The 27,222-nt window shown below is 51.0% G+C and overlaps 1 protein-coding gene across 18 annotated transcripts; it reads right to left on the bottom strand.

The window, feature by feature from the left end:
* Window positions 1-27,170, bottom strand: SLC6A12 (solute carrier family 6 member 12). 18 transcript variants are annotated; one of them, XR_008300043.1, is made up of 19 exons: window positions 25,838-26,442; window positions 24,505-24,589; window positions 22,164-22,441; window positions 19,070-19,153; window positions 16,096-16,230; window positions 12,932-13,072; window positions 12,022-12,109; window positions 10,906-11,038; window positions 9,319-9,453; window positions 7,471-7,574; window positions 7,031-7,155; window positions 6,507-6,619; window positions 5,908-6,045; window positions 5,094-5,196; window positions 4,923-5,013; window positions 4,689-4,751; window positions 4,401-4,591; window positions 4,061-4,103; window positions 3,148-3,248 (listed from the first exon to the last, which is right to left on the bottom strand). XR_008300043.1 is itself a non-coding variant. In XM_053225675.1 (18 exons), the coding sequence occupies exons 4-18, from the start codon at window positions 22,375-22,377 to the stop codon at window positions 973-975; spliced, it is 1,929 nt and encodes a 642-aa protein (XP_053081650.1). In that variant the 5' UTR covers window positions 22,378-22,441; window positions 24,505-24,589; window positions 26,451-26,553; window positions 26,978-27,170; the 3' UTR covers window positions 1-972. The 18 variants fall into 18 exon arrangements, 12 of the variants coding, with proteins under 12 accessions (XP_053081650.1, XP_053081654.1, XP_053081656.1 ...); XM_053225675.1 differs by lacking the exons at window positions 4,061-4,103; window positions 4,401-4,591; window positions 4,689-4,751; window positions 4,923-5,013; window positions 25,838-26,442 and adding exons at window positions 1-1,116; window positions 2,271-2,441; window positions 26,451-26,553; window positions 26,978-27,170; XM_053225679.1 differs by lacking the exons at window positions 4,061-4,103; window positions 4,401-4,591; window positions 4,689-4,751; window positions 4,923-5,013; window positions 25,838-26,442 and adding exons at window positions 1-1,116; window positions 2,271-2,441; window positions 23,570-23,635; window positions 26,451-26,807.
* Between the last annotated feature and the right edge of the window lie 52 nt (window positions 27,171-27,222).

The following is a 27,222-nucleotide window of genomic DNA, read 5'->3' as shown; positions in this document are numbered from 1 at the left end:
TAGCAGGCAATCCATACATGCTTGTTAAATATGTATAATGGGGAAGAACACCGGCCTGAGAACAAGGACACCAGGTTTAGGCATATCTCTGGCCCTAAGGAGCCAGAATTTGAAAGAGTCACTTTCTCTTTGGTCCTCAGTTTCCTTATCCATGAAGTCAGGAGGTTGGACAAAAAAAGCACAGTGGCAACTGGAGCACCTGGAGCACTGTATTTGAAAGGACTGTGAGGTGGGAAAGACTCAATCAGCAATGTCTGTTGCAGGCATAGGAAAGTACAGACACCCTCACCATGCATTTGCACAGTCTAGGGATCATCTCTAAGTTCTTTCCATTCCAATGCTCCATGAGTTGAGGACAACATTGCAGGAAGCATGTGGAACTACGGCTGCCGCTAGGGACACCTTAAGACAATGATGGCTTGTGAAGGCTTGCCTCTTGGCTGTTTCTCTAGTTCCTTCCCCATGGACTGACTCCAGAACACTAAGCCTAATGAAGCACCCCTCTAATGGAATGTCAGAATCCAATAGTGTGTTTGTTGTCACTTCCAACATGGTGTGTTCCATTGGGCTCTCCAAGCCAAAGCATGATACATATTCCCATCAGTGCTACCCTCCCAATGCACAAATATAGTAAGCTGTAACATCCCCAGATACAGGAACATCCCTACAGTGGGAGTTCCACACAGTGTAATATGTTAGAATCAGATGGTGGACTCAAAAAAGACCACCCTCCTTTATAAATAAGAAGGTGTGTTCCAACAGTATGGCGTGGTGCAGTGGGACCGCCTCTAGCCCACCAGAAGGAGCTGCCCTCGCTGAGGAGAGAGCAGCGTGGCCTCTGGCCGGGGGCACCCATGAACATCACAGAGGTGCTCAGCAGGACTGTGGTAAGGGACAGAGGCAAAGGCTGTTTGCTGTAGTGGCCCTGACAGAGGTTCCTGGCTCAATGGCCACTTGGCTGCTGGCCACGTCCTACAAGTGGGTCTCCTTCTCCCCAATGATTAGTCCTTCCTTTGTTGGGGAAGGCCCACAGTCCTGGCTGGTACCACGGTCCAGACACAGGTGTTGCTTGGGCTGCGGGAGGCTGGGGTCGGGGGTGGTGAGCTGTTGCAGGCGCTGTGGAGAGAAGAAGGAACGAGTGGGTGCTACCGGTGAGAAAGACAAAGCTGTTTCATCCTGGTTGTATCCCCAGGGCCTGGTACAGAGCCAGGCACACTGGGGGCAGCCAGCACGATATGAGTAAATACATGAATAAATATTTTGAGAAGAGAGAAGAGACGATCAATCCCGTGGCGATTAAGAGCATGAATAGGCTGGGTTCTAGTCCCAGCTATGTTACTACCTATGCAACTTTTAGGCAACCCATTTAATCCCTCTGTGCCTTATCTGTAAAACGAAGATAATAATAGTACACAGCTCATAGTATAGTGCCTGGCACAGGGTCAGTTGGTCAATAAGTGCCTATTATTTTTTATGAGGAGCAGTACTACTATTATTACTGTTATTGGTGCCATCTTCTTCCCCTCCTTCTTGCCTTGAATGCAGATGTGATGACTGGAATGATGACAACCTTCTTGTGACCATGAAGTGGTAAGCATGATGATAAAAAGACGTGCTCAGGATGGAGGTGCAGAAATAGAGGAAGAGTTTGGCCCTAACAACTTCTTTTCAGCAGCTGAAGCAAACACCAGCAGCACCCATCTCTGGTCTCTTGATGTAAAAAGAAAATAAGCCTATTTGCTTATTGCAGGTCGGGTTTTCCGTTACTTGTAGGCCAGATAGATTTCTGCAAGTGTAATGTCTTTGTGGAGCATGCGCTATCCCCTTTTGGGAAGGCATGTCTTAAACTCTAAACAGGGAGCTTTTGCCCATGCTTCCCCAGGCAGAATTAAGAAAAGAAATCAGGAATGAACCATGATAGCTGGTTATTAATTTCCTGGGAGAAAGGAATTTGTGCCCTATAAATCTCTGTCTGGGCACCTTGAAGTTCTTATTGTGACTCAGTTTCCTCCATAAGCATTTGACAGTGTACCCATGGTCAACCTGCCCACATGATCGGCTGGAGGTCAGATTCTGAAGGTCTAGGACTCTAGGTCTTTTGAGTGTTTCTGGAAATGAAGCCATTGGACTGGTCTTCAAAGACCCTTCTCTTTGAGATTTCATCAGACCAAAGAGCTGTCCCACACTCAGAGCTGCGCCCTGCCCATCGTGCCCTGCCTGCAACCTCACTCTGCAACCCCCTTTAATATATCACTTCCCCTGGCCCCTACCTTCTTGAAGGAACCCTGGGTCTTCAGAAGGGTGATGATGATGAACAGAGGGACGCAGACCATGGAGGACAGAGCCAAGAACCAGCCGATGGAGTAGCCCCAAGGAGGGTACACATAGATGTTGTTGTACTTGAGAGGTGTGTACTTGCTCAAGGAGAAGAGGAAGGTGGCCTGGAAAGAGGGAGAGGTGGATGCAGATTAGACAGAGAGCCCTTGAAATCCTCTCTTTAGCTGCTTAAATATCCAGTGACAGAGGACAAGTAAAATACACTGAAGTGGGGGCGCCTGGGTGTCTCAGGTGGTTAAGCATCCAACTCTTGATTTTAGTTCAGGTCACGATCTCAGTCATAAGATCGAGCCCTGCACTGGGCTCAGCGTGGAGTGAGGAGCCTGCTTGGTTCCTCTCTCTTTCACTCTCTCTCTCTCTCTCAAATAAATCAACTTAAAAGAATACACAGATAGATAAATAAATACACTGAGGTGCTTCAATGAGGTAGAATAGTAAAAGCCATTACAAGCTGTGGGCCAAGGCATCACTCCATGGAGGGCTGAGACAGGAGGTGGGGGGGGGGGGGAGGGAGGAGGAGCCCTGAGCAGGGAGACAGAAAGAGACCATAACTGGGAAGTCTGGCGGCTGGATGGAGGCGCTATGAGAAAGGAAGGGAGCAGAAACTGGAGGGTAATGATGGTAAAGCAGAGAGATGAAATGGTCCCAGGAAGGAAGGGCAGGAGAACCAACCCAGAAGTGGAAATGGACCAGCCTCTCAAGGTAACTGGACAGGCAGGAAAAGAGCCCCAGAACCCGGGCATCCTGTTCCTTGTCCCCGAGTCTTCTGGATGTAGGAGGAGATATAGGGGTAGCTGGGTGGGTACATACCAGGCAAAGTCCAGGGGTCAGAAAGAGCCAGGAGATCTTCACCAAGGGCCATGGCCGGTAGCCAATCATGTCTTCAACGTTGTCATAGAACCGATCTGCCCCTGCCCAGGTGGGAGGGGAGTGTGAGAACAGGAGGAAGGGAAGAACTCACGGTATCTGGGAAGGACTCACCTGGCTTTGCACTCTTCCCCCTACCCTATGAGGGGAAACCGGATCCAGGCACATGAATGAAATGGGTCCCCGGCACCCCAACCACAAGGCAGGGAGCGAGGAGGAAGAAGGGGCTGCCACCAAAAAGCCAGGTGCCCTTGAGAGAGTCACCTAACCTCCCAGTTAAATCCTTTGGCCCCCTGTCTAGGAATGAAGACCCTACTAACCACAGAGGTGGGTGTGAGCCTAAAATGGGCACAATGACTGTGCAAACGCTCACTTATATATGCCTCAGACATGACTTCAGTTTCAAGTCAAAACAGCAAAGTTCCCACTGTTCCAAGCATAGCATGCTGAACTCACATAAGGCCAGAAAGCCTCTGGGAATGGAACAACAGTCTAGATTCGACACTCTGGAGGAGCCACTCTGTGTTCTTAGAAAATCTTGCTAAGAGGCTCGCTTTGTGTTTGTGGAAACACTGACTGGATTTGTTTACTGTCCTTCTGTTTCCACGTTTGCTCCAGATCCAGATCCAGCCAGTCTCCCAAGAAGAAAAGGACCGCTGATTGGGAAAGACGGTTGGAGGGCCCCCTAGCCCTTCCTCAGAAAAAAAAAAAAAAAAAGGAACTTTCCGCTGATCACTGATGGGCATGAAATGCCACCATTAGGGAGTCATTCCTTTGGCTTCTAAATTTTCCCCCAGTTAAAAACCAGATGTTACTAGGAAGGGGTAACATACTAAGGTTTCTCAGCTACTTATACCTTTCTGTGATTGAGTTTATCAGATCTTCTTTGAGAACAAGTTCTGAGGAGCAGTAGGGGAAAATCAGAAAGACATCAGATGCTTGAGGTGAGAAGACAGGTGACCTGTCCCAGGAAAGGAAAGGACACCAAAAAAGAAGGCCTAGGGTAGCAAAATAAAAACCTTCTCGTGGCTTTCCTACCTATGCCCACTACACGGCACCCACCTACCCTCTCTGCCCTGAGCCTTGTTACACTAGCAATGTGTTCCCCCCCAACCTGGTGCAGTGGAGTCAGATGGTTTGGGTATGATGATGCCTCCCCCACTTACTCTCTGTGTGAGCTCAGGCAAGAGACCTACCTCTCTGAGCCTCACCTCCCCTGCACAGGCTGTTGTGTGGGTTGAGAGAGAATGTATGATACAATCATCACGTTGCTTGGTATTCAGCAGTGCACGGACTCCATGCATAAAGATTTCTCCTCTATTGTCATCAGGCACAACAATGGCATGGATGTCACAGCACTCAGCACCACTGGCCAGTTGCCCCAGCACTGAGGGGGATCAGGGAGGTTGAGGGCAGTCAATGGAAGGCAGAACTCACTTTAGTTTAAGAAAGAAATGCATAACAGCCACAACAAAAAAAGCTACCTCAAAAATGTGGGAACGAGTTTTCTGTTACTGGAAGTATTCAAGCAAGGTCTGGGTGGTAACCTAGAAAGGGAGTGTGGGAATGTGTGGAGGCTCAGACTATGTGGCCCTGAAGATCTCTTCTGACTAGGACTCCCACTGATGAAGTGCCTCCAGCAGTTTCCGCATCAAGAAAACGGCACATTGTTGTTTCTGATTCCTCTCACTAGTGCAGGAAATCAGTTTTGTCCTTACCGCAGCTCTGTCTGCCACAGTGAGAAATGCCTGGGTTCCCAGAGGCGGACAAAGTTCCCAGAGAAAAGAACCAGGGCAGCAACACCAAGACCTATAGAAACCAGAGGGCTGGCACACCCCGCCTCTCACAACCTTAGGGGTAGGCTCTCCCCACCTCCCCCCTCCACTTACCATACACCCAGCTGATGCAGATCACTTCAAACACTGCCAAGAAGAGCAGGCATATGCCACTGGAAGCGTAATAATCAAACAGCTGGAAGATATACATCCCGCCCTGCAGAGAGGCAGGGAGAGCTGGGCCTTGGCCAATGGGGGAGGGAACCCGCTCCTCAGGGACAGGTGCACACCCATCTGGGCACACATCCTGCTCGGCCCATGGGAAATTGTTCCTTGCATCTGAAGGCAGTTTGGCCAGGCAAGACAGGCCCTTCATTTAACATCGGGACAACAACCTGACAGCTACGGGGACACTGGGAACTGCCTGCCCGGGATCATATCTCCTAGAAGTTGGCCCCACCTCACTCTGAGAGGGCTCCGCTCCCCTCTCCAGGCCCGAAGGACAGCCAGGGCCAGACACTTACCGTGTTCTTGGAGAAGGTCCCTCTCTTTCCTGTGGGGTTGGGTGGGTGGCAGAAGGTAAGCCTGAAGCTGCACCCACCTTCTTTAATATGAGGAGGGGAATCTGGCTAAGAAGGGCATTCCTGACAATGTCATTGGACCAGCTGGATCCAACCATGCCTAAAACCAAATATCCCTAGACTTTGCAGTTTCCTGGCCCCCCCAATGCTCCCTTTTCTGCTTAAGCTAGCTTGCATTTGGTGTCTGTCACCCGACACAGAAAGACAGCTAACTAACACAGGTAGGTTCTGCCTCGTGGTCCCCACAACCTTGCTGTGAGGAAGATGGGCTCTGAGAAGGGTCACCAGTGCACCCCACGGCTCCCTCAGCCTGGAGCCCCGCCTGCAGGCCGCCCCCCTCTGCTCACCTCTGTGACCAGGAAGAGCCCTAGCAGGTAGCACACGATGGCAATGGTGAGAATGAGAAGTTCTCGCCTCCCGCTCTTCCGGAGCTGACCGGGGAACATGTCCACAGAGGCTGTCACCAGGCACTCCACACAGACAAACTGCAGGCAGGAGGGAAGCCGGGGTGAGAGGCACCGCCTGCCCGTGGGCCTTGCCTGGCGTGGCCTTGCCCTGGCCGCCTCGCACCCCACTCACCCGTGCTGATGCACAGGAGCGCAGGAAGGGGCACAGGGGCAGAAAATGGGTGGCCAGCCCTGCCCTCGGCTGTATCTCTACAACCGAGGGTCCCAGCAGTGAGGGTTGGAGGGGGAGATATGTTCCGTCCCCAGGATGGGGGGCGGGGCTGTAGGGGGAGAAAGCAGGTGGCCCCCCTCACAAAAGAAGGTCTTGAGGCCAAGGGTCACCCAACCAACTGCAAGGACAAACCCTGGAAAGTGGAGTGGGGCTTGGAATGTAGGTCAGGGGAAAAGGAGTTGGGGGGGGGGGGGAAGGGAAAGCTCAGAACCTCAGAAGCTGGCAAGCGGGTCACCAGGGCAGGGAGGGTCGGGGTGGGGTGACGAACCTGGCTGTCCAGCCCTAGGAAGATGAGCATGATGAAGAAAAGGCAGGACCACAGCTGGGATAAGGGCATCATAGTCACTGCCTTGGGGAACGCGATGAAGGCTAGACCAGGACCTGCAGGCACACAGCACAGTCAGGAGAGCTCCTGGCTCTCACTGCCCTGGCAAAGAGCCTTCTCCCAAGGCACTGTGTGTGTGGAGGGGCAGGGGGAAGGAGGAAAGCGTTTAGGGGAGTGGTTCAAGAGATCAGGGTAGTTTCACCCCTTACTCTGCTCTCTGGTTCTGGGGAGTTGGCTGTGCATTGGTTCATCCATTTATCCATCCCTGCACACAACCGTGGGGCTACCCGCCCTCAGTGCCCTCCCCCACCTCCCTCCCTCCCATGAGAAGGCCTAAGCTCTGCCCCCAGATGCTGAAAGGTTCTCATAAGCCAGCTGCTGGGACTCCTGCCTGGGACCCTGTAGGAGGGATCTGTGTTCCCTGACCCCCCTTCCCCTCAGGGCCCAGACAGCAAAGTGGTACCTACCAGACTCGGCCACTTCAGAGATGGGCATCCCCTGCTCCTGGGCCATGAAGCCCAGGATGGAGAAGACCACGAACCCGGCCGCGAAGCTGGTGGCGCTGTTGAGGAAGCAGAGGGCGATGCAGTCCCTGCGGGGCGGGGCCAATGCAGAGGAACCAGGAAGGAAAATGAGGAAGAAATCCATCAAGGGAGGGGAGCTCCAAAGACAGCAAGCGGGGAGAGGAGAGGGAACAGGAAGGCAAAATATGCGAGAGGAGAGAAATGGAAGAGAGAATGGGGGAAAGACCACGGTCATGTAGTGGAAGGTGAGAGAAGAACGTGAGGAAGAAAGAAGAGGAGGGAAGGAAGACACTGAGTCTGCAAGATGAAGCTGATTCCCCGACCTCACTGCAGGCAGGTCTGGTGCCCCGGGGTCCCGCAGCGTCCCCACCGCCCAGCCCTACCTGTAGCAGTTGTTGTGGTACTTGTTGTAGCTGCCCAGGGCTGTCAGGCACCCCTGGCAGATGGCAAAGGAGAAGAAGATCTGGGTGCCTGCATCCATCCACACCTACGTGAGACCCCAAGAAAGTGGCAGAGAGAGTGGGAGGGTACCCGCCCATCACCCCTCAGCCCCAGCGGGCCCCCCTGGGTGTGCCCTCAGAGTTGCTTATTCCCCACTCTCTGCTCACAATCTCTTCACTGGCAGGCCAGGTTTAAATTTGCCTCTTTTGGGGGAGAGGCGCCTGGGTGGCTCAGTCGGTTGAGCATTCAACTTCAGCTCAGGTCATAATCTCATGGTTCCTGAGTTCGAGGCCCACATCCGGCTCTGTGCTGATAGCTTAGAGCCTGCTTTAGATTCTGTGTCTCCTTCTCTCTCTGCCCCTCCCCAACTCTCTGTCTCTCTCTCAAAAATAAATAAACATTAAAAAAAAATTTTTTTAAGTAAATTTTCCTCTGGGGGCACTTCGTAGGCACCAAGTACTTGAATTTCTCAGGTGGAGTGGCGGTGCCCCGAGAAGGCAAAGCCTACCTGCAGGGCAGAACTGAGAGCACCTGGCTCATTCAACAAGTGCCACGGGGCCACTTCATTAAAATATAAAGAAAAACACCACCAGGACTCCACAGGGAGGGGGTGCAAAGAATGCGCTCAGACAAGTCCTAGTGGAGGAAATACAAATGGCCAGCAAATCTGTGGGAAAATGTCCAGCCTCACAGCAGTAAAAAATAAAAAAAAAATTAAGACAACAAAATGATACTATTTTGATCTATCAAATTACCAAAGGTTAAATTATTATCGAATCTCTCATGGGCCCTGCAGAAAAAAGGGCGCCCTCCAATACTGGGGGAGAAAGTCCACATTTCTCTAAAGCCAGTACATTTCAAGAACCTTAAAAGCACATGCTCTTTGACTTAGTGATTCCAGGGCTGACTGCCGTCAGGAAATAATCAGAGAGGTGGCAAGAGATTTAAATATGGGGTGTCCAATGCAGCTGTATATACGATCATAAAAAACTACATGACTTTAAATATCCAAGAATCAGAGATTGAGAAAGTGAGGACCCCCACCCCAGGGGTGAGCATTCAGAGGACACGGGGCCTTGTCTGCTTTGCCCACTGCCCCACTCCATGGTCAGAGAGCCACCTGGCACTGAACGGGTCCTCAGTACATTTTGGGTGAATAAGTGACCGAATGGATGATGGATGGAGGACATATTATGCAAGGATTTAAAATGACTTCTACAAATGAATGTGATAGCATGAAAAATGCTTACAGTGGAATTTAAATGAAAAAAGATGCATCTCTCTGTATATAAATATCTCAAATACATTAAAACAAAGATACATAACACCAACTAGAAAAAGAGTTGGAAGGAAATATACTAAAATGCTCATAGAGATGATACCTGAGTGGTGGGATTACAAGACACCTTTATCTAATTTTTCTCCAGTGGGGATATATTGCCTTTAATCTTTTTTTAAAATGTTTATTTATTTTTGACAGAGAGAGAGACAGAGCATGAGTGGGGGAGGGGCAGAGAGAGAGGGAGACACAGAATCCCAAGCAGGCTCCAGGCTCCGAGCTGTCAGCACAGAGCCTGCTGCGGGGCTCAAACTCAGACCGCGAGATCATGACCTGAGCTGAAGTCAGACGCTCAACCGACTGAGCCACCCAGGCGCCCCTTTTTAATTTTTTTTGCAGGGGGGAATATATTGCCTTTAAACCAAGAGAAAAGCAACTACAGATTTTCAAAAGTACAGCTCTGGTTTGGAGTGGGAGGCATCTGGGAAAGGGTCCCCAGCACAACCCCTACCTGGGGGTCCTTGAGGCGAAGCAAATCTGGCTTCAGGTAATAGATGACACCCTCGTAGGCTCCCGGAAGGGTGATGCCTCGGATCAGTAGGATGATCAGCATCAGGTAGGGAAATGTGGCTGTGAAATAAACAACCTGGAGGGGAAGCGGGGCCGGGTCACTGCTGTTGGGGACACAGCTGCCAGGAGGTACCAGGGAGTCTGCAGTGGTCCTCCTGTCACCCCCTCCTCAGGCAGCATGAGTCACACCCAGCTCAGGGTCCGACACCTTCTTAGAGATGCTGAGAGCGTGTGAGCACCTGTCTTCCTTTACACATTCCAGTGGGTCTTAGGTGCCCTGGCAGGCGGACTGTGAGATATACATCAGCAGGGCAAAGAGGGAACAAAGACAGGGAGGGGTACAAGCTTCCAGCCGTAACATTTCGAAGACTATTTTAGAATCCAGGGGCGCCTGGGTGGCGCAGTCGGTTGAGCGTCTGACTTCAGCTCAGGTCACGATCTCCCAGTTCGTGAGTTCGCACCCCACATCGGGCATCCTCTGTCCATCACCCACCCCTGTCCCTCCCCCACTCACTCTCTCTGTTTGTCTCAAAAATAAATAAACGTAGAAAAAAAAATAGAATCCAGAATCTGTTCTCCCTTAATCCCTCACCCTAGCTGGTCTCCCTATGCCCCTGGTGAGTGTGGGACGTGGTGAGGGAGGGGGAGCAGATCGCCGCAATGACCTGTGGCAAAACTTAGACTGCACTTTTCCAGGCTTAGGGTTGGGCAAGTAGCAGTGGCCTGAGCTCTGGGACATGGAGACACTCAGATGGGTCTACTCGGCTCCTGACCAAGTTTAGCTCCTTAACCCACGGGGATGGCAATATCTGTGTTATTATCACTATTTCTAGTTTTATTATAATTACAACAATCCGTGGAAAGGCAAGGCTGCCCCCCAAGAACAGGCTAATCAGAGAAGTCAGCATCCCGTCTACTCCTGGCTTTAAAAAGCATGAGGCATCCACCTCAGATTCCCTGGGTTGAAAATAAGTGTTCAAGTCTGAACTCTCTCAACACATACAATAAGCCACTCTTGTCCATTCTTGGCTTAAACCCCCGTGATTATTGGAAACTCACCACCTCAGAGATAGTTCTGTGTGCTAGTTCTTACCAAACATTGTCTTGTTGTGTTGTTAGGTGCAAACAGCAAGTCATAAAAGTGTATGATCCTAATTGTGTAATATACACACATAATAGATACAGATATACACAAGCATACTTAAAAAGGAAACTAGAAGGCAATACAGCAAAACATTAACAGGGATTAGTAGATCCAAACTGCCACCATGCTGGCTCCAACAGTGATTAGGGGGACTTTTATGCTTCTCAATTTGCTCTGCATGTTTCTTATGTAAACAGGTCTTTTAAAGTAATATTGAAAGAGAAAGTCTTTCCTTGTGCTGAGCTAAACTCTTCCTACCATTTTCCCCTGCTCTCACCATGCCTCTCCCCTAAACTACTCTTTCAGTTCTCCAGAGGGACTCTGTGAGTGTCTCCATGGATTCTGGGGGCTGCAGAGAGCTTACCAGGAGCCAGAACACCTCACCTTGCCAGTGGACTTGACCCCTTTCCAGATGCAGAAGTAGCAGATGACCCAGGCGAGCAGGAGGCACAGGGCCAGCTCCCAACGCAGGGCCCCCAGGTCATGGATGCCTGAGGTGATGCCCAAAACACGTCTCCTGAGGATGGAAAAAATGAATAACCAGGTGAAAGGCTACAGGGGCACAAATCGCCTTTGTCTTCAAGTCTCTTGATTCTTAGAGCTGACCCCACACATCTCAGGTTCCAGGCTTCCCCACCCCATCCCCCTGCACCTCCCCTATGGCCATGCCATGTTCCCACCTGTAGTCTGTATGCCCCTGGCCGTTAGAAGACCAAATCACGTAATCCCATAGGTATCTTTGTCTTTCTAACCATCCAGCTTTCTCTGTTGTACAGAGAGATAGAGAGAGAGAGAGAGAGAGAGAGAGAGAGAGAGAGAGTGAGGGTGGTAAATAATAAATGGATAAGTAGATGGAGAGTAGATATTCAGGTTGATGCACAACTACATGGGTATCAAACAGAGGGGCTGAATGTGTTTTAGTACCTAAAGGGTGTAGGGAGTAGTGGAAATGTGTGTGCGTAAGCGTTGGTGGACATGTGTGAGGTTTGGGTGACATGGGGTTGTAAATGTGTGAGGGTGTAGGTAGACACATGTGAGTGTTGGTAAATAAGTGTGGGTTTTAGGTAAGAGTGAGGGTACAGGTATACTTGTGTCAGAACAAAGGTGGACACGTGGGCATGGGCAGATGTAAGGGTGTAGTCAGGGGAAGGGTGGAGGTGTGAGTATAGTGTTTGCCAGTTTTTGCAGTACAAATGCTTCCTCCTTGGCCAGTTTCAAGCCACCAATATGACACATCACTGAACACAAAGCTGGGGAGCGATGTGCACAACCAGCTCTCCTTAGCTGGGACAGACTATTTGCTGTGCGCCTGTGGACACGTGTGGGTTGATGTGAGTGTTCCCTCATGGCTCAGTGATGTGCAAGGTGGGGGTGGGAGGTGGGTAAGTGCTGAAAAGCATGCACAGAAAGGCTTGAGCTTGTACTCCGAGTCCCAGACCTCAGACATCCAAATTTCCTGCTTGGGGCCCTTAGCACATGGCATCCAAGCCCAGGACCTACTCCCAGAATTCCATGACAGGTGAAGTGAAGTTCTCAGACGGGGTCACTGTGCGGGCTCCTGAATGGTTCATAAAGTCCACGCAATGCTCTGTTGGGAACAAGGGGTGGGGCGGGAGGCTGTGCATCAGCTGGGGACCAGATGGGGAGAGATGCCCTCACATCCTAGTCCCTCCAACCCTCTGACCTTGCAGCCCAGCAGTCCCCATGATTCCCAGTCCCAAGAGCTTCCCCTGGAGCCCCCATTTCCCAGGAGTTAGCCACTTAAGTGGTTCATGGGACCATGTGCCTCCCTCCTCATGTGCCTCACACTGCTCTTGTTCCAGTGAATCTGGCTGTTTCTCTGGCCACCCCGCCCACCAACCTCTGACACAGACCTCGGATCCCCTCTGCCCCTATAACTTGCTCACTCTCTCTCCACTCAGCAGATGAATGGACTGAGTTCTTGGGCTTGCTCTTCCCCCCACATGGCTTATGCTGTTCACATTTGGGGTCCTTCTCATCCTTCAGGCCTCAGCTAGCTCTTTCCCTCCCACCGCTGTATAGTTTCTGCAATGTTTCTTTCACCCATTGCAATTTGTGATTGTTTTATTAACTTGTCTCTGTCACTAGACCACACACTCAAGGAGGGCTGGGGCCACGTTGCCAGTGCTCACCCTTGGATCTCTAGCACCTGGCACAGAGGGAGTGAGGATAACCCCCTGCAGTTATATAAAACATTCACAGTCTTGTTGGATTTTTGGTTCTCCTAATGGGAACCTAGCCTAGGCTCCCACAAAACTGCACCAGAGGCCACAGAACTTGGCTTTGAGGCAAGTTATACCATGTGCTCTGTCATTGTTCGCCATCACCAGCCACCACAGGCCCAACCCCTAAGGAGAGGCCCCCTCCCAGGGGCTGAAATGATGGATACCTGTGTTCCAGGTATTGGTACAGGTTGTCCAGGGCAGCTCAGAGGTAAAGGAGCTGAACAGGTAGAAGAGAGCCCAGGCGAGGATGATGATGTAGTAGATGTTCAGGTAGGACTCAATGACCACCGATGCCAGACCAATGCCTTCGGGAGTAGGGCAGGCATGGGGAGCAACAAATAGAATCCAAGAGATCAATGTTAGCCCAACAAAGTCACATAGAAGCTGCCAGCTGTGGCTAGAAGGACATTGGGTACTAAACGAACAGAACACCCGTGGTTTGCTTGTTGGCCTCAGAAGCCATTTACAGCATATTTTTCTTTTTAAATTTATTTTTATTTTTTAATGTTTTTAAATTTATTTTTGAGAGAAAGACAGAGCACGAGAAGGGAAGGGGCAGAGAGAGAGAGAGGGAGACACAGAATCTGAAGCAGGCTCCAGGCTCTGAGCTGTCAGCACAGCCCCACGCGGGGCTCGAACTCACGAACCATGAGATCATGACCTGAGCGGAAGTCAGACGCTCAACCTCCTGGGACACCCAGATGCCCACAGCATATTTTTCTAAGTAAGAAAAGCAGGTTACAGAATACCATCTCAGGCATTCTTCCACTTTTGCAATATATATTTGAATGTATACCTTTTTTTTTTTTTTTTTTTTTCTGATGAGATAAAGTCTGGAAGGATTGTCATCCAAAAGTTAACGGTGGTTGTCTATCTAGGTGATAGGATTTCGGCTCATTTTTTAAAGTTTGTTTGTTTTTTACCTTTTGTCCATCTGCATTTTCTAGTTTTTCTGTGACAATCATGCATTACTTGTAAAATAAAAAGTGCAAAACCAAAAGATAAGTGCAAAAACCAAAAGAAACCAGCAAGGAAAAAAGAAAGGAGAAGTGGTCGCTGACTGTCAAGAACTCTGGAGCGTGAGTCAGTCTCCACATGCCACCTCGCTGCAGAGTACGGGGCCAGAGTGTTGGCAGAGGCGTTCTCACACCCGGGAGCAGCCTGGAGGCTGGCTGTGGCTCCCTATGGGGGGGGGGGGGGAGGTACCAAAGGGCAGGCACAGTCACCCCCACCCAGCCCGTCTGCTCCTGCAAACGTGGGATCTTTGCCACAGTAATTTTAAAAGTAGCACGTTGCCAGGGAGGCTCTTAGTCCCGAGGTGTGAAAGCTGGGCAAAGGACAGATCACAGGCCTGTTTGTCCTGAGTCCTGAGTCCTCGCCCGGGCTCAAGAACGACTTAAGGAAGGCCAGCTCAGCCCCAGGGCAGGTTGGAGAATCAATGCTGACTGTCAACAATACCACCCCTTGGCCAGGCAAGCCCACCCCGATTGTCTATTCCCGCTGGCCTGGCAAACTCAACCAGAGGCCATCCGTGTTTTCCTGCATCTGGGTCCCTGCAGAGCATCCAGGCACTGGGGGACGGGAGCCCTAAAGTGGCCGTGGCCAGGGCAACTTGGTCCTCGGGAGGGGCGGTGGCTGGGGCTGCTGATGGTGAGGAGGGTCCCCCGGGGGAGCCGGTGGCGGGGATATTCAGAGCATGCCCACAGACGCCCACACACCCAAACAAGGGGCCACTGTGCGGCCACTGGCCCGCCGGAACGCACTGTGCTCCCACCACCCGCCCCGTAAACACCGACCTGACCCTGGAGAAGGCAGGGCGCCAGGCTGGGGAGGGGAGGTGCCCCTTCTCTGAGAGGAGGAAGCTTGTGCTTGTGTGCAAATTGAAGAGGGAGGGTGGGCGAGCACAGGGTGTGCCCAGGCTCCCTGGGAGGTGAACTGTGGGCTGGGTGCAGTTAGGCAGGTGGTGGGCAGGCAGTAAGCAGCCTGGACCCTCCCACCAACATAGGTGCACACACCTTGAGTGAGCCTTTCCCTGAGACCCCAGGCCTTGGAGTCTCTTCAGCTTGGAAAAGACAGAAGGAGCAGCAATCGCTCCCCACAACCCCCATCCAATGCTTAGTCTGCTCCCCCTGTCTGTGGTGACTCCCTTGAAGAGTTAGTACATGCGTGCCAGAGAGGCCGGCCCCTGTTTTGGACACCCAGGGGCTCGCGTGGACCTTGGGATAGAGCCCAACTGGCTGGGACAGTAGGCTGCTCTGGGGTCTGGAGCAGAGCACTGAGAAACTCTGTGCTCTGGCTGAGGCCACAGCACTCCTGGAGCAGCCAGAACTCATGAGTAGAAATGCATGTGGGCCAAGCTTCCCCCTGCCCCAGCCGCTCACTGCTGCCGCTACAGGGGCCCCATGGACACCCCAAGAGGGATCAGTACCAGACCAGCCTTGTACCCCAACCAAACCCCCAGTCAGTGGTCAGGGACCCGGCCTGCTCAGGAACCAGTGTTTCTCCACCATGCCCACCCCCGTCCAGCCTACCAAGCTGGGCAGCAACCCCAGATAGCCTAGTCCCTGGGCTCCCTTAGGGACTGACATGAGGGAAAGAGTCCTCTCCTCATTTCAAATATGCAAGAAACCTCTCGGAGACCAGGATTGGGTTTCCCACTGGCCCCCAGGGGACTGGTCCAATCAATTAAAGATGGTGTCAGGGAAGGACACTCCAAACTGCTCACACTAGTGCCAGCAACTCCATAGAGGGAACAAGAACCGTCCCTAACATAATCCCGAACACAAGAAATAGCATGAATTTGCAGCTCAGGGAGGCCTGGGTTCAAATCCTTAGCGAATGACCTCATTTTCTCATATACAAATAACTAAGAGAGTTATTACTGGAGGATTCAATGAGGAAATGCATGTAAAGTGCTTACATGAGCCCTAACACATAGCAGGGCTGAGCAGATGTTAGACGACATCATCTTCATCATCATGACTATTGTTATGTACTCTGGGACCACGCCATGTACCCAGGAACAGCTTTCCAGGAAGCCAAGGAAGATGAAGCTCAGGATTCCTCACTTGCAAGGACCCCTTCCAAGGCTCCTCATCTGAAGTTTCACTTGCAATTTTGTGCTTTCTTGAGGAATGCCTTCCTCCCCAGCATCTATAAGCTTTGGGGCCCCACAAAGTCTGGCAACACTTCCTGGGTCGTCCACAGCACTTAGCACGGGATGAGAGGAGATGACTAGGAAGCGGTGGCCCCAAAGGAAGGGGAATGGGGTGACGGAGGGATAGAGGCCCTTGGGGGCCCTGGTAGGAGGGCAAAAGGGAACACTCACCCTGGAGAAGGGGGCAGATCTTCCTCCAGGCTGTCACGCTCCCTTGGCTGGTGTACTGGCCCAACGCCACCTCCAAGAAGAACACTGGGATGCCACAGGTGAAGAAGAAGATGAAATAGGGGATGAAGAAGGCTCCTGTGGAAGAAGGAGGCAGGAGCTGAGCCCTCAGTCCTCGGAGACCTGTGCCCCAGTGCTCGTCACCCTCCTCACCCTCCCAGGGGCCCAAGTTGGCTTCTTCCCATCTGCTGGCAGGGACAGGCAGAAATTTTCCAGTCTGAGCCCCACTCAGGATAGGAAAGGCCTTTGAAGAAAAATGAGTAAAAATTTAGGTGGAAATCCTAATAGACGCACTATTTATTTTCTCAGCGTGCTTCACAAACTCAGTCAGTTTATTATTTTTGGAACAAAAACATGTGTTCTGTATAATTTGATATGCTTATTAAATTATCAAGTTTGTTACATGTTAGAGAAAAACAAACAAAAACACCTTGGAAAAATTATTTTCCCTCTAATAATTTTCAGAGGGTTTTTTTTCCCCTCCACCAGGCTCTGGTCTGAACTGGGGTCTTAGCAGACAAGGCCCTTCCTCTGCTCAGGCAGATTCCCGGGCACTGGGGTTTCAGTAGCCATGTGATAAAGCACTGACCTACAGGCCCCCATAGGAGGCCAGGCCTAAAAAGCATCTGATAAATTATGGAATTTGAAGACAACCCTAAGCCATCAGTGCCCACTTCAGTCACTAAGATAGTGACCTCACCTCAGAAGTGTATCCATGGGTGAATGGAATATTGTTTACTGTACAATAATAACACTTAGCACCTATTTGCTGCTTACTGTATATAAGGCATTCTTTTTTTTAAATTTTTTAATGTTTATTTATTTTTGAAAGAGAGAGAGAGAGAGAGACAGAATGTGAGCAGGGGAGCGGCAGAGAGGGAGGGAGACACAGAATCCAAAACAGCCTCCAGGCTCTGAGCTGTCAGCGCGAATTCACAATCCATGAGATCATGACCTGAGCCGACATTGGACGCCCAACCAACTGAGGCACCCAGGTGTCTTTGTAAGGCATTCTTGTAAATGCCTCACCAGCATCAAAATCCTCAACAAAGCCACCTCCTGTGGGGTAGGTACTATTGTTATCCCCATTTTACAGATGGGAAAACTAAGACACAGATGAGGAAACTGAGACGCAAACCCAGCTGGTCTGATCCTGAGTCTGTGCTCTTTTTTTTTTTTTTAAGAGAAAGAGAAAGAGCTCAAGTGTGAGCAGTGGAGAGGGGAAGAGGGTAGGGGAGCTCAAGTATGAGCAGGGGAGAGGGGCAGAGAGAGAGAGAGAGAGAGAGAATTTCAAGCAGGCTCCACAATCAGCATGGAGCCCAATGAGAAGCTCAATCCCACAACCCTGGGATCATGGCCTGAGCTGAAATTGAGAGTCAGAGACTCAACCGACTGAGCCACCCAGGCACCCCGAGCCTGTGCTTTTAACCACTGCATCATAAGACCTCTCAAGTAATCCACTTTACTTTGTAGACAAAATAGAAAGTGCAAAGGGAAAAAGCATTGTACACCTTTTCAGTTTTTTATACACACACACACACACACAAACACATACATACTTCTTTTTTTGCAAAAGTGAGAACCTATTATAATCACTTGATAACCATTTAAAAACACATCAAGAACCTATTATATCAATAAATACATATGTCATAATTTTAATGGCTATATAGTATTCTGCCTTATGCATCTACCCTAGTTTATTCCATCAGTACTCCCACTGACATTTTTGGTTGTTTTATTGGAAACTCTGCTGTGATCCGTTGTCCACAGCCTTGTGCACTTGCCTAATTTGCTCCTCAGTATAAGTTTCCAGTAGACAAATTTGTAGGTCAGAGGGTATGCATATTTTTTTTGCTTTTTTTGTGGTAAAATATATATAACATGAATTTTACTTTTTAACCATTTTTAAGTGTACAGTTTCGTGGCATTAAGTACATTCACATTATTATCCAACCATCACCACCATCAATTTCCAGAGCCTTCTTACCCAACCCAATCTGAAATTCTGTAGCCGTTAAATAGGAACTCCTTGTTCTCTGCCTCTCCCCAGCCCCTGGTAACCACGATTCTACTTTTTCTCTGTGAATTGCTATTCTAGACACCTCATAAAGAGGGATCATACAGTGCTTGTGCCCTCAAGGTTTATCCATGCCATTTTAAGGCTGAACAGTATTCCCTCTTGTGTATATACCACATGTTTGTCTATTTGTCCATTGAGGGACATTTGGGTGGATTTCCACCTTTGGGGTTTGAACATTTTTTTAAGGTCTTTGACGTGCATTTCCAAATCGCCCTCCCAGACTCTCATACCAATCTGTGCTGCCAGTAGCGATATGTGAGAGTGAGACAGAAGGATTTGCGAGTCTTCTGGGCCCTACAGAACCATAACAGCCGGTAACTCTGTGAGTCCTGACGTCTTTTTTAACCCCAGGTTTGCCGGTACATCCTGAGTACTGCTGGAACATTCCTCAACCCAGTGCCGGTACCATCACTGACTCCAGTTTATGTGGCTTAGGTGGCTGAGGGGCAGCGTTCAGAAGTGTTTGGGCTGGGGGCTCTCCCAGAGGGCACTTTCCCAAAGTCTGGTCTGTGGCGGCCTGTGACCCATGGACCCCTTCTGCTGGCTTGTGTGGAGGCCCTTCTCTCTACTGAAGGAGACAGTCTCAGCTCTACCCTTGGCATGTAGACTTCAGCCCCACGGAAACTGGGGAGAGCTCAGGAGGCCTGGAGATGGGCCGCCGTCAGCCTGAGTCCACCCAGAAGGGCAGTGAGGGCCTGGGCCATGGACAGCAGTGAGAGGAGGTTGGTCCTGGATCGCCTGGATGGTTCCTCCATCCTTGGCTTTCTCCCTGGGTTTCCAACGCACTATCACTGCAAACACACTCCCCTCTAATGAACTTCTGAGAATCCTCACCTGGGGAGATTGCCCTGGCCCACATTTCTCTTGGCATCTGCCCAGACTCTGGGCACCAGAGGCCTGATGATGCCCCACAGGAATCTGTGAAGACAGGATAACTTGAGACGTGTTTATAATCTCCCTCCCTCTGCTCTAAGGTAGGCCTTATTACCTCTGCCAAGCACACACTCCTGAACCACTGAGTTTCCATTGTCGTCTGGAAACTCAGAATTCATAAAATTCTCTCTCCGAGTGAACCATTTTTTGAAGATGATCTAGTTTAGTGACTCCCTGCTTTTTTGTGACCAAAGACATTATTGTACCAATAACATTGTTTTTTATCCCTTTGGAAAGATTTTTCTCTACAAAACTATTTATTAACTAATAATAATTATCTATTAAGCAATAATAATTGATTCCTTTATCAGTAAAAACTATATTTAACTGCCGACTGAGAATTATGGTCAGCTTGAGATAAACCCTATTATCGCAATGAGTTAGTGCAATTGTAAAAGCCTAAAGCAATGAGTTGACATTTGAGTTGGTCCGTGAAGTCATGTTCCCCACACAGATCCATTATCAAGTTGTCTCCAATGAGGAACATGTGTTACTACTTTCCTAGACCCCCACACACCAGTGACCTCAGATCGGGACCTTTGATCTGGCTCAGCGTCTCTTGTTAAAGGTGAGGGAAACACACCAGGGCCGGCGGAGGGGTGGGCAGTGTGCCTCCTCCAGGTACTTAGGTTGGGGCAGAGCTCAAGTGAGGACACAAGGGACAGAAATGAACACAGACCCTGGCCAGGAAATGCAGTCTGGTTCTGCCTCTTCGCAGATGACCCAGGCTCAGCCCAGCGTCACTGCACACTGGCACAGGTGCTTGTCTCCCCAGGCCGCTCCATAGTACAGAGGCCACAGCCACAGTGCAGCCACCAGGTGGGACGAGGCAGCGTGGGCCCTGGAACCCGAAAACCTGTCTCCTTTTCGGATGGCAGGGAGAGGATGCGGGAGCCTGCAAAGCAGGCTACCAGCTACCAGCTGGTTCTACGGTCTTGGGCAAATCGCTAAACATTCTGAGCCTCCACGTGCTCTATGAGATGAGGGCTCAGCCTAAGTCCTCTTAAGCTGGAGCATTAACGCCCTGTGTGTCCGTGAAACTGGCCTAGGACGGTTCAGTTCGTGAGTTCAAGCCCCACATCCGGTTCTCTGCTGTCACCGCAGAGCTAGCTTTAGATCCTCTGGCCCACTCTCTCCCTGCCCCGCCCCTGCTCATGCTCTCTCTCTCTTTCTCTGGCTCACTCCCTCTCTCTTTTTCTCTCTCAAAACTAAACATTAAAAAAAAGAAAAGAAAAGAAGCAAGTTCTTCTTGCTTCCCCTGATCTCTGGCCAGGATTCATCCCCCACTCCCAGGCCTGGCTCCATATCCCTGACCTGCCAGGAAACCCCAACGCTATTTCTTTGGAGCCATTAGTTCAAGCAGCTTGTAATAATAACTGTAAGTTTTGAAACACAGAACAAGTTACATAGTAGATACTCAGTAAATACTTGTCAAATTAAATATGAATCGTGTTTAGAAGGATTTTCTAAACAATGATTATCTTTAAATAGGAATGTTTCTTCTTTTTACCCTTCTGGAATGTTTCTAATTTCACAATATACATATGCGATTTGCACAAGAAGAATAAAGATATTTTCAAAAGGGAAAGATGAATCTGTCCAGTCACAGGGGCGCCTGGGTGGCTCAGTCGGCTAAGTGTCCAACTCTTGATTTCAGCTCAGGTCATGATCTCACGGTTCATGGGTTTGAGCCCTGAATCAGGCTCTGTGCTGGTAGCACCGTTCCTGCTTGGGATTCTCTGTGTCCCTCTCTCTCTCTGCCCCTTCCCCCGCTCACTCTCTATCTCTCTTTCAAAATAAATAAAAATTAAAAACTTAAAAAAAAAAATCTCTCCAGTCACAAATAAATTCATATAAATGAATTCTTCCATTTGTATGAAAATTCCAAGTAGGTAAATCTATAGCCACAGAAAGTAGATTAGTTGCCACCAAGGGTTGGCAGGGACACGGAATACAGTGACTGCTTATGGCTTCAGGGCTTCTTTCTGGAATGATGAAAATGTTCTAAAATCAATTGTGGTGATGGTTGCACAGTTCTGTGAATAGGCTAAAACCATTTAACTGTACACGTAAAAAGATTAATCTGGCCCCTTCCCACCATGCCCCTACTCATTTTTATTACCAGTGCTGAAAAATAAAATGTTCCTTCAATTAAAAAAATCATAAACAAGGTAATATCACCTCTCTGATCAAATTCTTCTACAGTTCCCATCTCACTCAGAGCAGAGGCTACAAGATGTGGGCCCTGTTACCTCTCTGATCCCTTCCCCTACTCTTGCCCCCATCTGTCTCTGCCCTCCTCTTCAAACATGCCAGATGCACTTTCACCTCAGGACCTTTGCACTCGCTGTTTGCTCTGTTTGGAATGTTCTTCACCTGAGAACTGTCCATACGATTCACTCCTTTACCTCCTTCAAGTCTTTCCTCAAATGTGACCTCCTCAGCTAAAGCTTTGCAGGTCACCTTGCTCCACATTTTCAACCCCACCCCCTCCCCACCGATGACCCAGCTTTGCCCCACCCCTTCCCTGCTTTGCTTCTCACCGTTCCACAACTCGCCATTCAACATACCACACATTTTACTTGTTTGTCTGTCATCTGCCACCTTGCACTAGGAATATGTTCTGTTTTGTATCTAGAACACTGCCTGGCCCAGGATAGGTCCACAGTAACACAGGTCGAATGAACGAATCCTATCAGCCACTGACACTGTCCAGAATAATGAAGGATTGTTAGTAGTGTATCTTACTAAACACTCAGATTCCTTGGTCCTGCCCATTACCTCGATTAACCTTCACCGGAGCCCTGGGAGGCACCATCCCTATTTCACAGAGGAAGACCCTGAGGCGGAACTAGAACTCAGACCCAAGCCCTCCAAACTCCATTCCAGCCTCCTTCTGGTTTACCGCATCGCCAGGCAGGAGGCGCCCAGGTGGGCCCTGCCTGGCAGTCAAGGCACGGCTCTCCCCACCACGCCTACCTCAAAGTGAACTCACCACCTCCATTTTTGTAGCAGAGATAGGGAAACCTCCAGACATTGCCCAGCCCAATGATCTCCCCGGCCACTGACAGCACAAACTCCATCTTGTTGGTCCATTGGCCCCGATCCTTCACCTGGTCCTCGCCTTCCTGGTCCAGCTTCTCTCCCTCCTCAGGGAGCCAGGAGACCACAGGAGGCCCGTCCTCGGGGACTTCCATTTTTCTGTCCATAGCCACGGGGTAGATGGGGGGGCCGCCGAGCCGGGAGCGGGCAGGATGGGGGAGACAGGCGCGCCTGGTGGGAGGACAAGGGGTGAGCCGTGCAACCCCAGTGCGTGCCCCGCCACCCCTGCTTTCTCCATCCTCGTCTTTTGTCATCCGTATAACATTGCTGTAATATCTCATATGGTTGCAATATTGTTTAATATTGTCGGACTGTTGATTTTCTTCCCGAACTCTCAAGGACTTTTACACCTGAAGTTACACTTTGCTCTCATAACTCAGAGACCAAATAGGGAGCCAATCTTAGTTTGTCCATTTTGCAGATGGAAAAACCCAGGCCTCGAGAGATGAAGACCACGCAGGAGTGGACTGGGAGGAAAGGGCTCGGGGTCTTTTATTCTGAGTCCCTTTTGAGCTTTACAGCCAGCCACCATGCGCGCTGGGCCCACCTGCCCAGCTCCACAGGGTCCACTGAGTGGCGCCAGCCCAGCCTCCGGCCTCCAGCCCAGGAGGGATCGAAGCCTGCCAGGGGTGATAGGAGGTCAAAGGGCAAGTGTGGCTTAGGTGACTGCATGGTCTTCCCCTAGCGGTTGTGTGCTCACTCCCGTGCCAGGTCATTGATCGGCTCAGGGTAAACATGGGAGCCAGCTAGCCCTGGGTGTCTGATTGGGAGGGAAGGAGAAGGTGGGGCCTCTGAGCAAGGCCAGGTGAGACCCGGAATCGGCACCAGAACCAAGTACCTACGGCCTTCGAGGGAAACCTGGCTCCTTTTCTCTCCGGCATACCTCTGTCCTGAGAACACGCAAGGGGTCCTGTTGGGAGATCCCAGGGCGAGACTCACTTGGGTAGTGGTCATCTCCAGGTCAAGGTGGCCCCTCGTGGGAGACCCAGAAGTGGCTGCCCATGACAGCGGGTCACTGCTCTTCCTCAGTCCCTGCTCCCCTAAAGAGCCCAAAGCTCCCTGAACCGCCAGAAAAATGACGTGGTCGTTCTCAGCTTTACTCTGTGCCTGTCATCATCCGTTTGTCAACCCCCGGGAGATAAATTGCAGCACTGCGGTGTTGTCCTGGAATCCGTGTTTGCCTTCCCCTCCCTCCCCTACACACAGCTGCCCTGAGGCCACCTCCGCCTTGGCTCCCAGTGAGCTGCCAGGAGGAGGTGCCCGGGCTCCAGAGGGAAGCGCCCACCCACTGCCCCTCACCTCCAGGGGCGCTGGGGGAATTAAAGTGACCAGAAGCTACCAAGTGCTCCATGCTTCTCCAAGGCTCTAGACAAACACAAGGGATTCTTTTTACTAAAAGAAGTGTCTGTGTTTATTTGTTGGTCCTTTTAACCCAGGCAACAGCCCAAGCCCAAGTCAGTTAGAAAGGCGTGGCAGGAGCCATTTGAGGTTATGGAAATTTTTGAAGGTGACTTCGAGGGTACAGGTTATCCCAGGAATGGGAAAGCCTGGCAGGGGGAAATTCTGGTATGGGGACTCAGAGGGTTCCACTGCAATCTCAGCCCAGGACAGGAGATGAGGAGAAGCACCCAGTGGAAATCAGAGGTCTTGGGCCTCTGGTGTCAGGGAGGAGGGAAGGGAGGAGGAAGGAAGGGAGGAGGAGGAGAGGGAGGAGGGGAAGAAAGCTCCCAGGTTCAGAGGAGACTGTCAGACCTCAGGTGGGGGGGGGCGGGGTTTGCTTTGAGAGCCAGAGTGTCAGGTTGGAAAAACAGGGCAGTCTGGCCCCAGGGGAAAAAGTTGGCGGGTACCTGAACGAGCTGTAGATGCTGTTACATAACTGGGGTTAGGGCACCCTGACCAATGGCCCCCAATTCATTATCAAACAAATGAATGGATGAGTGGAGGAATAAATGAATGAATTCAAAAATGTTAATGGAAAAGCACCAGACATGAAACCCAAGTTCTAGTCCAGACCTAGCCAATAATAATATTAACAAAAGTTAACGTTGTGCCAAAAACATACACTTCTTTGTGTACGTTACTGAATTTCATCTTCATTAAAATCTTTGACGTAGGTATTACTGTTAACTCCATTTTATAAATGAGGAATTGAAGCTCAGAGAGGCTAAGGAACAGCACTTGACACCCACCAGGTGTTCAGGAAAACTATTTTTGAATGATTTGAATAAACTTACCAATACACTAAGCGGTGGAGCTGAGTCTCTAACTTGCTGTGTGACCTTAGGCAAATCACACCTCCTCTCTGGGCTTTAAGTCTCCCTGGAAGAGAGAATGATCCCTGTTCAACAAGGGCATTGGGAGGGTGGGGAGTAAAAATAAGATCCATGAAAGACAAGGAGAGATTTTTGCCTTTGCCTGACCAAGTACCAAGAGCTATAGTGTAGCTCAGCTCAGGGTGAGCCCGAGCACACAGGTCACCAAGGGGGTGGTCAAGGGACAAGCCTTACTTCGCAGACCAAAAGCAGCTATTCCAGGGCCCAGCTGTCCTGGACAGTTGAAGGAGGGGAGACGTGCTGGGGCAAAGGAGTAAACGGAGGGAAAACCAGAGGCGAGTGCAGGATGAGGAAGCAAATCTGAGAGCCCGGCTCGGGCACAGGGTTTGGGTTGTATCGGGATGGGGGAAGGGAGACAAGAGAACATACATTGATGAGCTGATAATGACATTTTTTTTTTAATGTTTGAAGGTTACTGGGAAGATCATAATTTGTGTGTTAGAATGAAAAACCGGAATGGCAGAATGAAAGCAAGAGCATGTGAGAAGGAAAGCTGGCCTAGAGCCATGGCAAAGCCAAGGGGAAACAGGCTGACAGTGCAGCAAGTGCGATTCAAGTTAGACTCAGGGAAGAAGTGTCCAGGAGGATGTCAGACACAAAAACAAGCCGTACAGAGCTCTCCTTCTGGGGTGACTTTTAAGAAGCCAAGAGGATGGCACGCCCCACCTTTCCGCCTCCCTCACCCCGTCCCCACGGTACCCTTCTACCCGCCCCCCCGCTGTGTGCTAGGAATAAACAACGGTGTCATCCACAGTTGAGATGCCTTCCAGAGATCCCCCCCTTCCCAAGGGTCCACCCGTCTCGGTCAGCTCTCCAGCCGCTCGCACCACCTTCCCACCCCCGCTAAGCTGGAGCAGGGCACGGGGCACGGATTGGAGCTCACCGCACATCCATGCCCTCCAGAAGCAAAGACACCTACACCCACACTGGGCTCAGTCTGCCCATCGAGGAAATCTTCAAGAGGCCTAGCAAGTCCGGAATTAACCGTGTTCAGGAGCTGGGCATGAAGACGGAGGCCTGGCCGGGGGCTAGTGGAGGAGCAGACAGGTGGGGAAATGCCGCCCCCCGTGTGCCGCCGGGATCCCAGTGCAGCCCATCACCCTCCCGGGCCAGCCCCGGCTACGGGGGCGAATGGGATGCCCCAGCCCCTACTGCAGCCCACACCCACATACCAGTTCCTTTTTCCGTACACACACTGGTGCCGTTCCCGTCACGTCCCTTTGCACACACATACCTGTGTGCATGGCACCAAAACCTGACTCCGTCTAGTCCTTCACACCCTGTGGGCTGCTCGCTTCAGCTGGTGGCCACCTGCACCTCCCGGCAGCTCCCTCGTTGCCCTTCCCTGGCACAAGCATGCTCATGCCTCCCCGGCACCCCAAGCTGAGGCTGCTTCCTCCTTCTGGGAGACAGTTGGCTCCCTGCTTGCCCTGCCCCACCTGTGGGGGAGGGCAGAAACCCCTCATCTGCGTGGCTAATTGCAGATCATGGGCCCTCAGGAATGCCCAAGCTTTCTCCTGTCTGCTCTCCCTTCCCACATCGCTGGGCACTGTCTGCTTCCCCTCCCTGTCAGTCAGGTGACAACCTCTCTTTCCCCGCTTGTCTGGGGCCAGCCCCCGATCTCTGTACTTTCCCAGGATGGTCCCTGAGCATGGTTTGGGGAAGCTGGGGTGGTGCCCCTTGTCCTAAGAGTCCCAAGCATCAGACTTTCCTCCAGTCCCAGGTTTTTGTACCACAGACACACACACTTCTGCAAAGCTTTGCCACCTGGGATTCAGCCCTCCAGCCCCTCTGAGGCACCTCTCAGGCACTGCGAAGGCACATCCAGTCCTCCACTTCCTGCTCACCTCAGTCCCGATCTCCGCTCCCGTGGTCAGCTCAGCTCCATGCCTTGGGTCCCCAGGACAGTCCCGGGGAAGCGGCTTGCAAGAATACCCAGAAAGACAGGACCTGAGAGGGAAACTGTCCACCTCTTCTCCTTCCCTTTTCCTCCCAGCTCAGAATCCCGTCCAAGTTGTCCTGGGACTCCCAGACAGAAAGCAGCTCTGTGTGTGTGTGTGTGTGTGTGTGTGTGTGTGTGTACGCACTCACACACACCAGTGTATTGGGAAGTGAAGGGACAGAGAAATACCACAAGCAACAGGAGGGACTGAAGCCAAAAGTTTGTGCACCAGGATTACAACATCCGACTTCAGGAAGCCAAGTCCTCTGTCCCCAGCCCCCCACCCCCATCTCTCTCCTGCTGTGGGCTGCCCCACCCCCAGCCCTCCTAGTGGGTGCTGTCCCAAGACGGTCCCTCCAGACCAGCTCAGAGACTCATACCCAATCTCATCTCCCTCCTTTCTTTCGTCCCTCCCGCCTTCCCCCTTCTCACCGTGCCCCTCTAGCACCAGCAACTTCTGAGGGAAGAAATGAAGATGTACAGGTCAGGGAGCAGCCTTCTCTCGCCAGAGGAATAGGATGGGAGCCACCAACCCCACGGTGGAAACTGACAACCTTAGGAGGGGAGTTGGCCTCAGTGACGAGGGCTCAGGAGGAGGGTGAATCACGCACTGGAGTTTTCCACCAAGTACCTGCCCTCTGTGGTTTCAAGGCAAGGCTCTGGACCTTCACAACCAC

The sequence above is a fragment of the Acinonyx jubatus genome, chromosome B4 (assembly GCF_027475565.1).
Source record: "Acinonyx jubatus isolate Ajub_Pintada_27869175 chromosome B4, VMU_Ajub_asm_v1.0, whole genome shotgun sequence".
Taxonomy (NCBI): Eukaryota; Metazoa; Chordata; class Mammalia; order Carnivora; family Felidae; genus Acinonyx; species Acinonyx jubatus.
The sequence above is the reverse complement of the archived record's forward strand: the minus strand, read 5'-3'. Positions and strand labels throughout refer to the sequence as shown.

Excerpts from the sequence above, each read along its gene's own strand:
- SLC6A12 (XM_053225672.1), bottom strand. Across the intron at positions 11,039-12,021 it reads CCTGTCATGGAATTCTGGGA|GAGACGTGTTTTGGGCATCA; the intron begins GTAGGTCCTGGG and ends TTCCATCCTCAG. Across the intron at positions 5,197-5,907 it reads GGCTCTTCCTGGTCACAGAG|GGCGGGATGTATATCTTCCA; the intron begins GTGAGCAGAGGG and ends GCCTCTCTGCAG.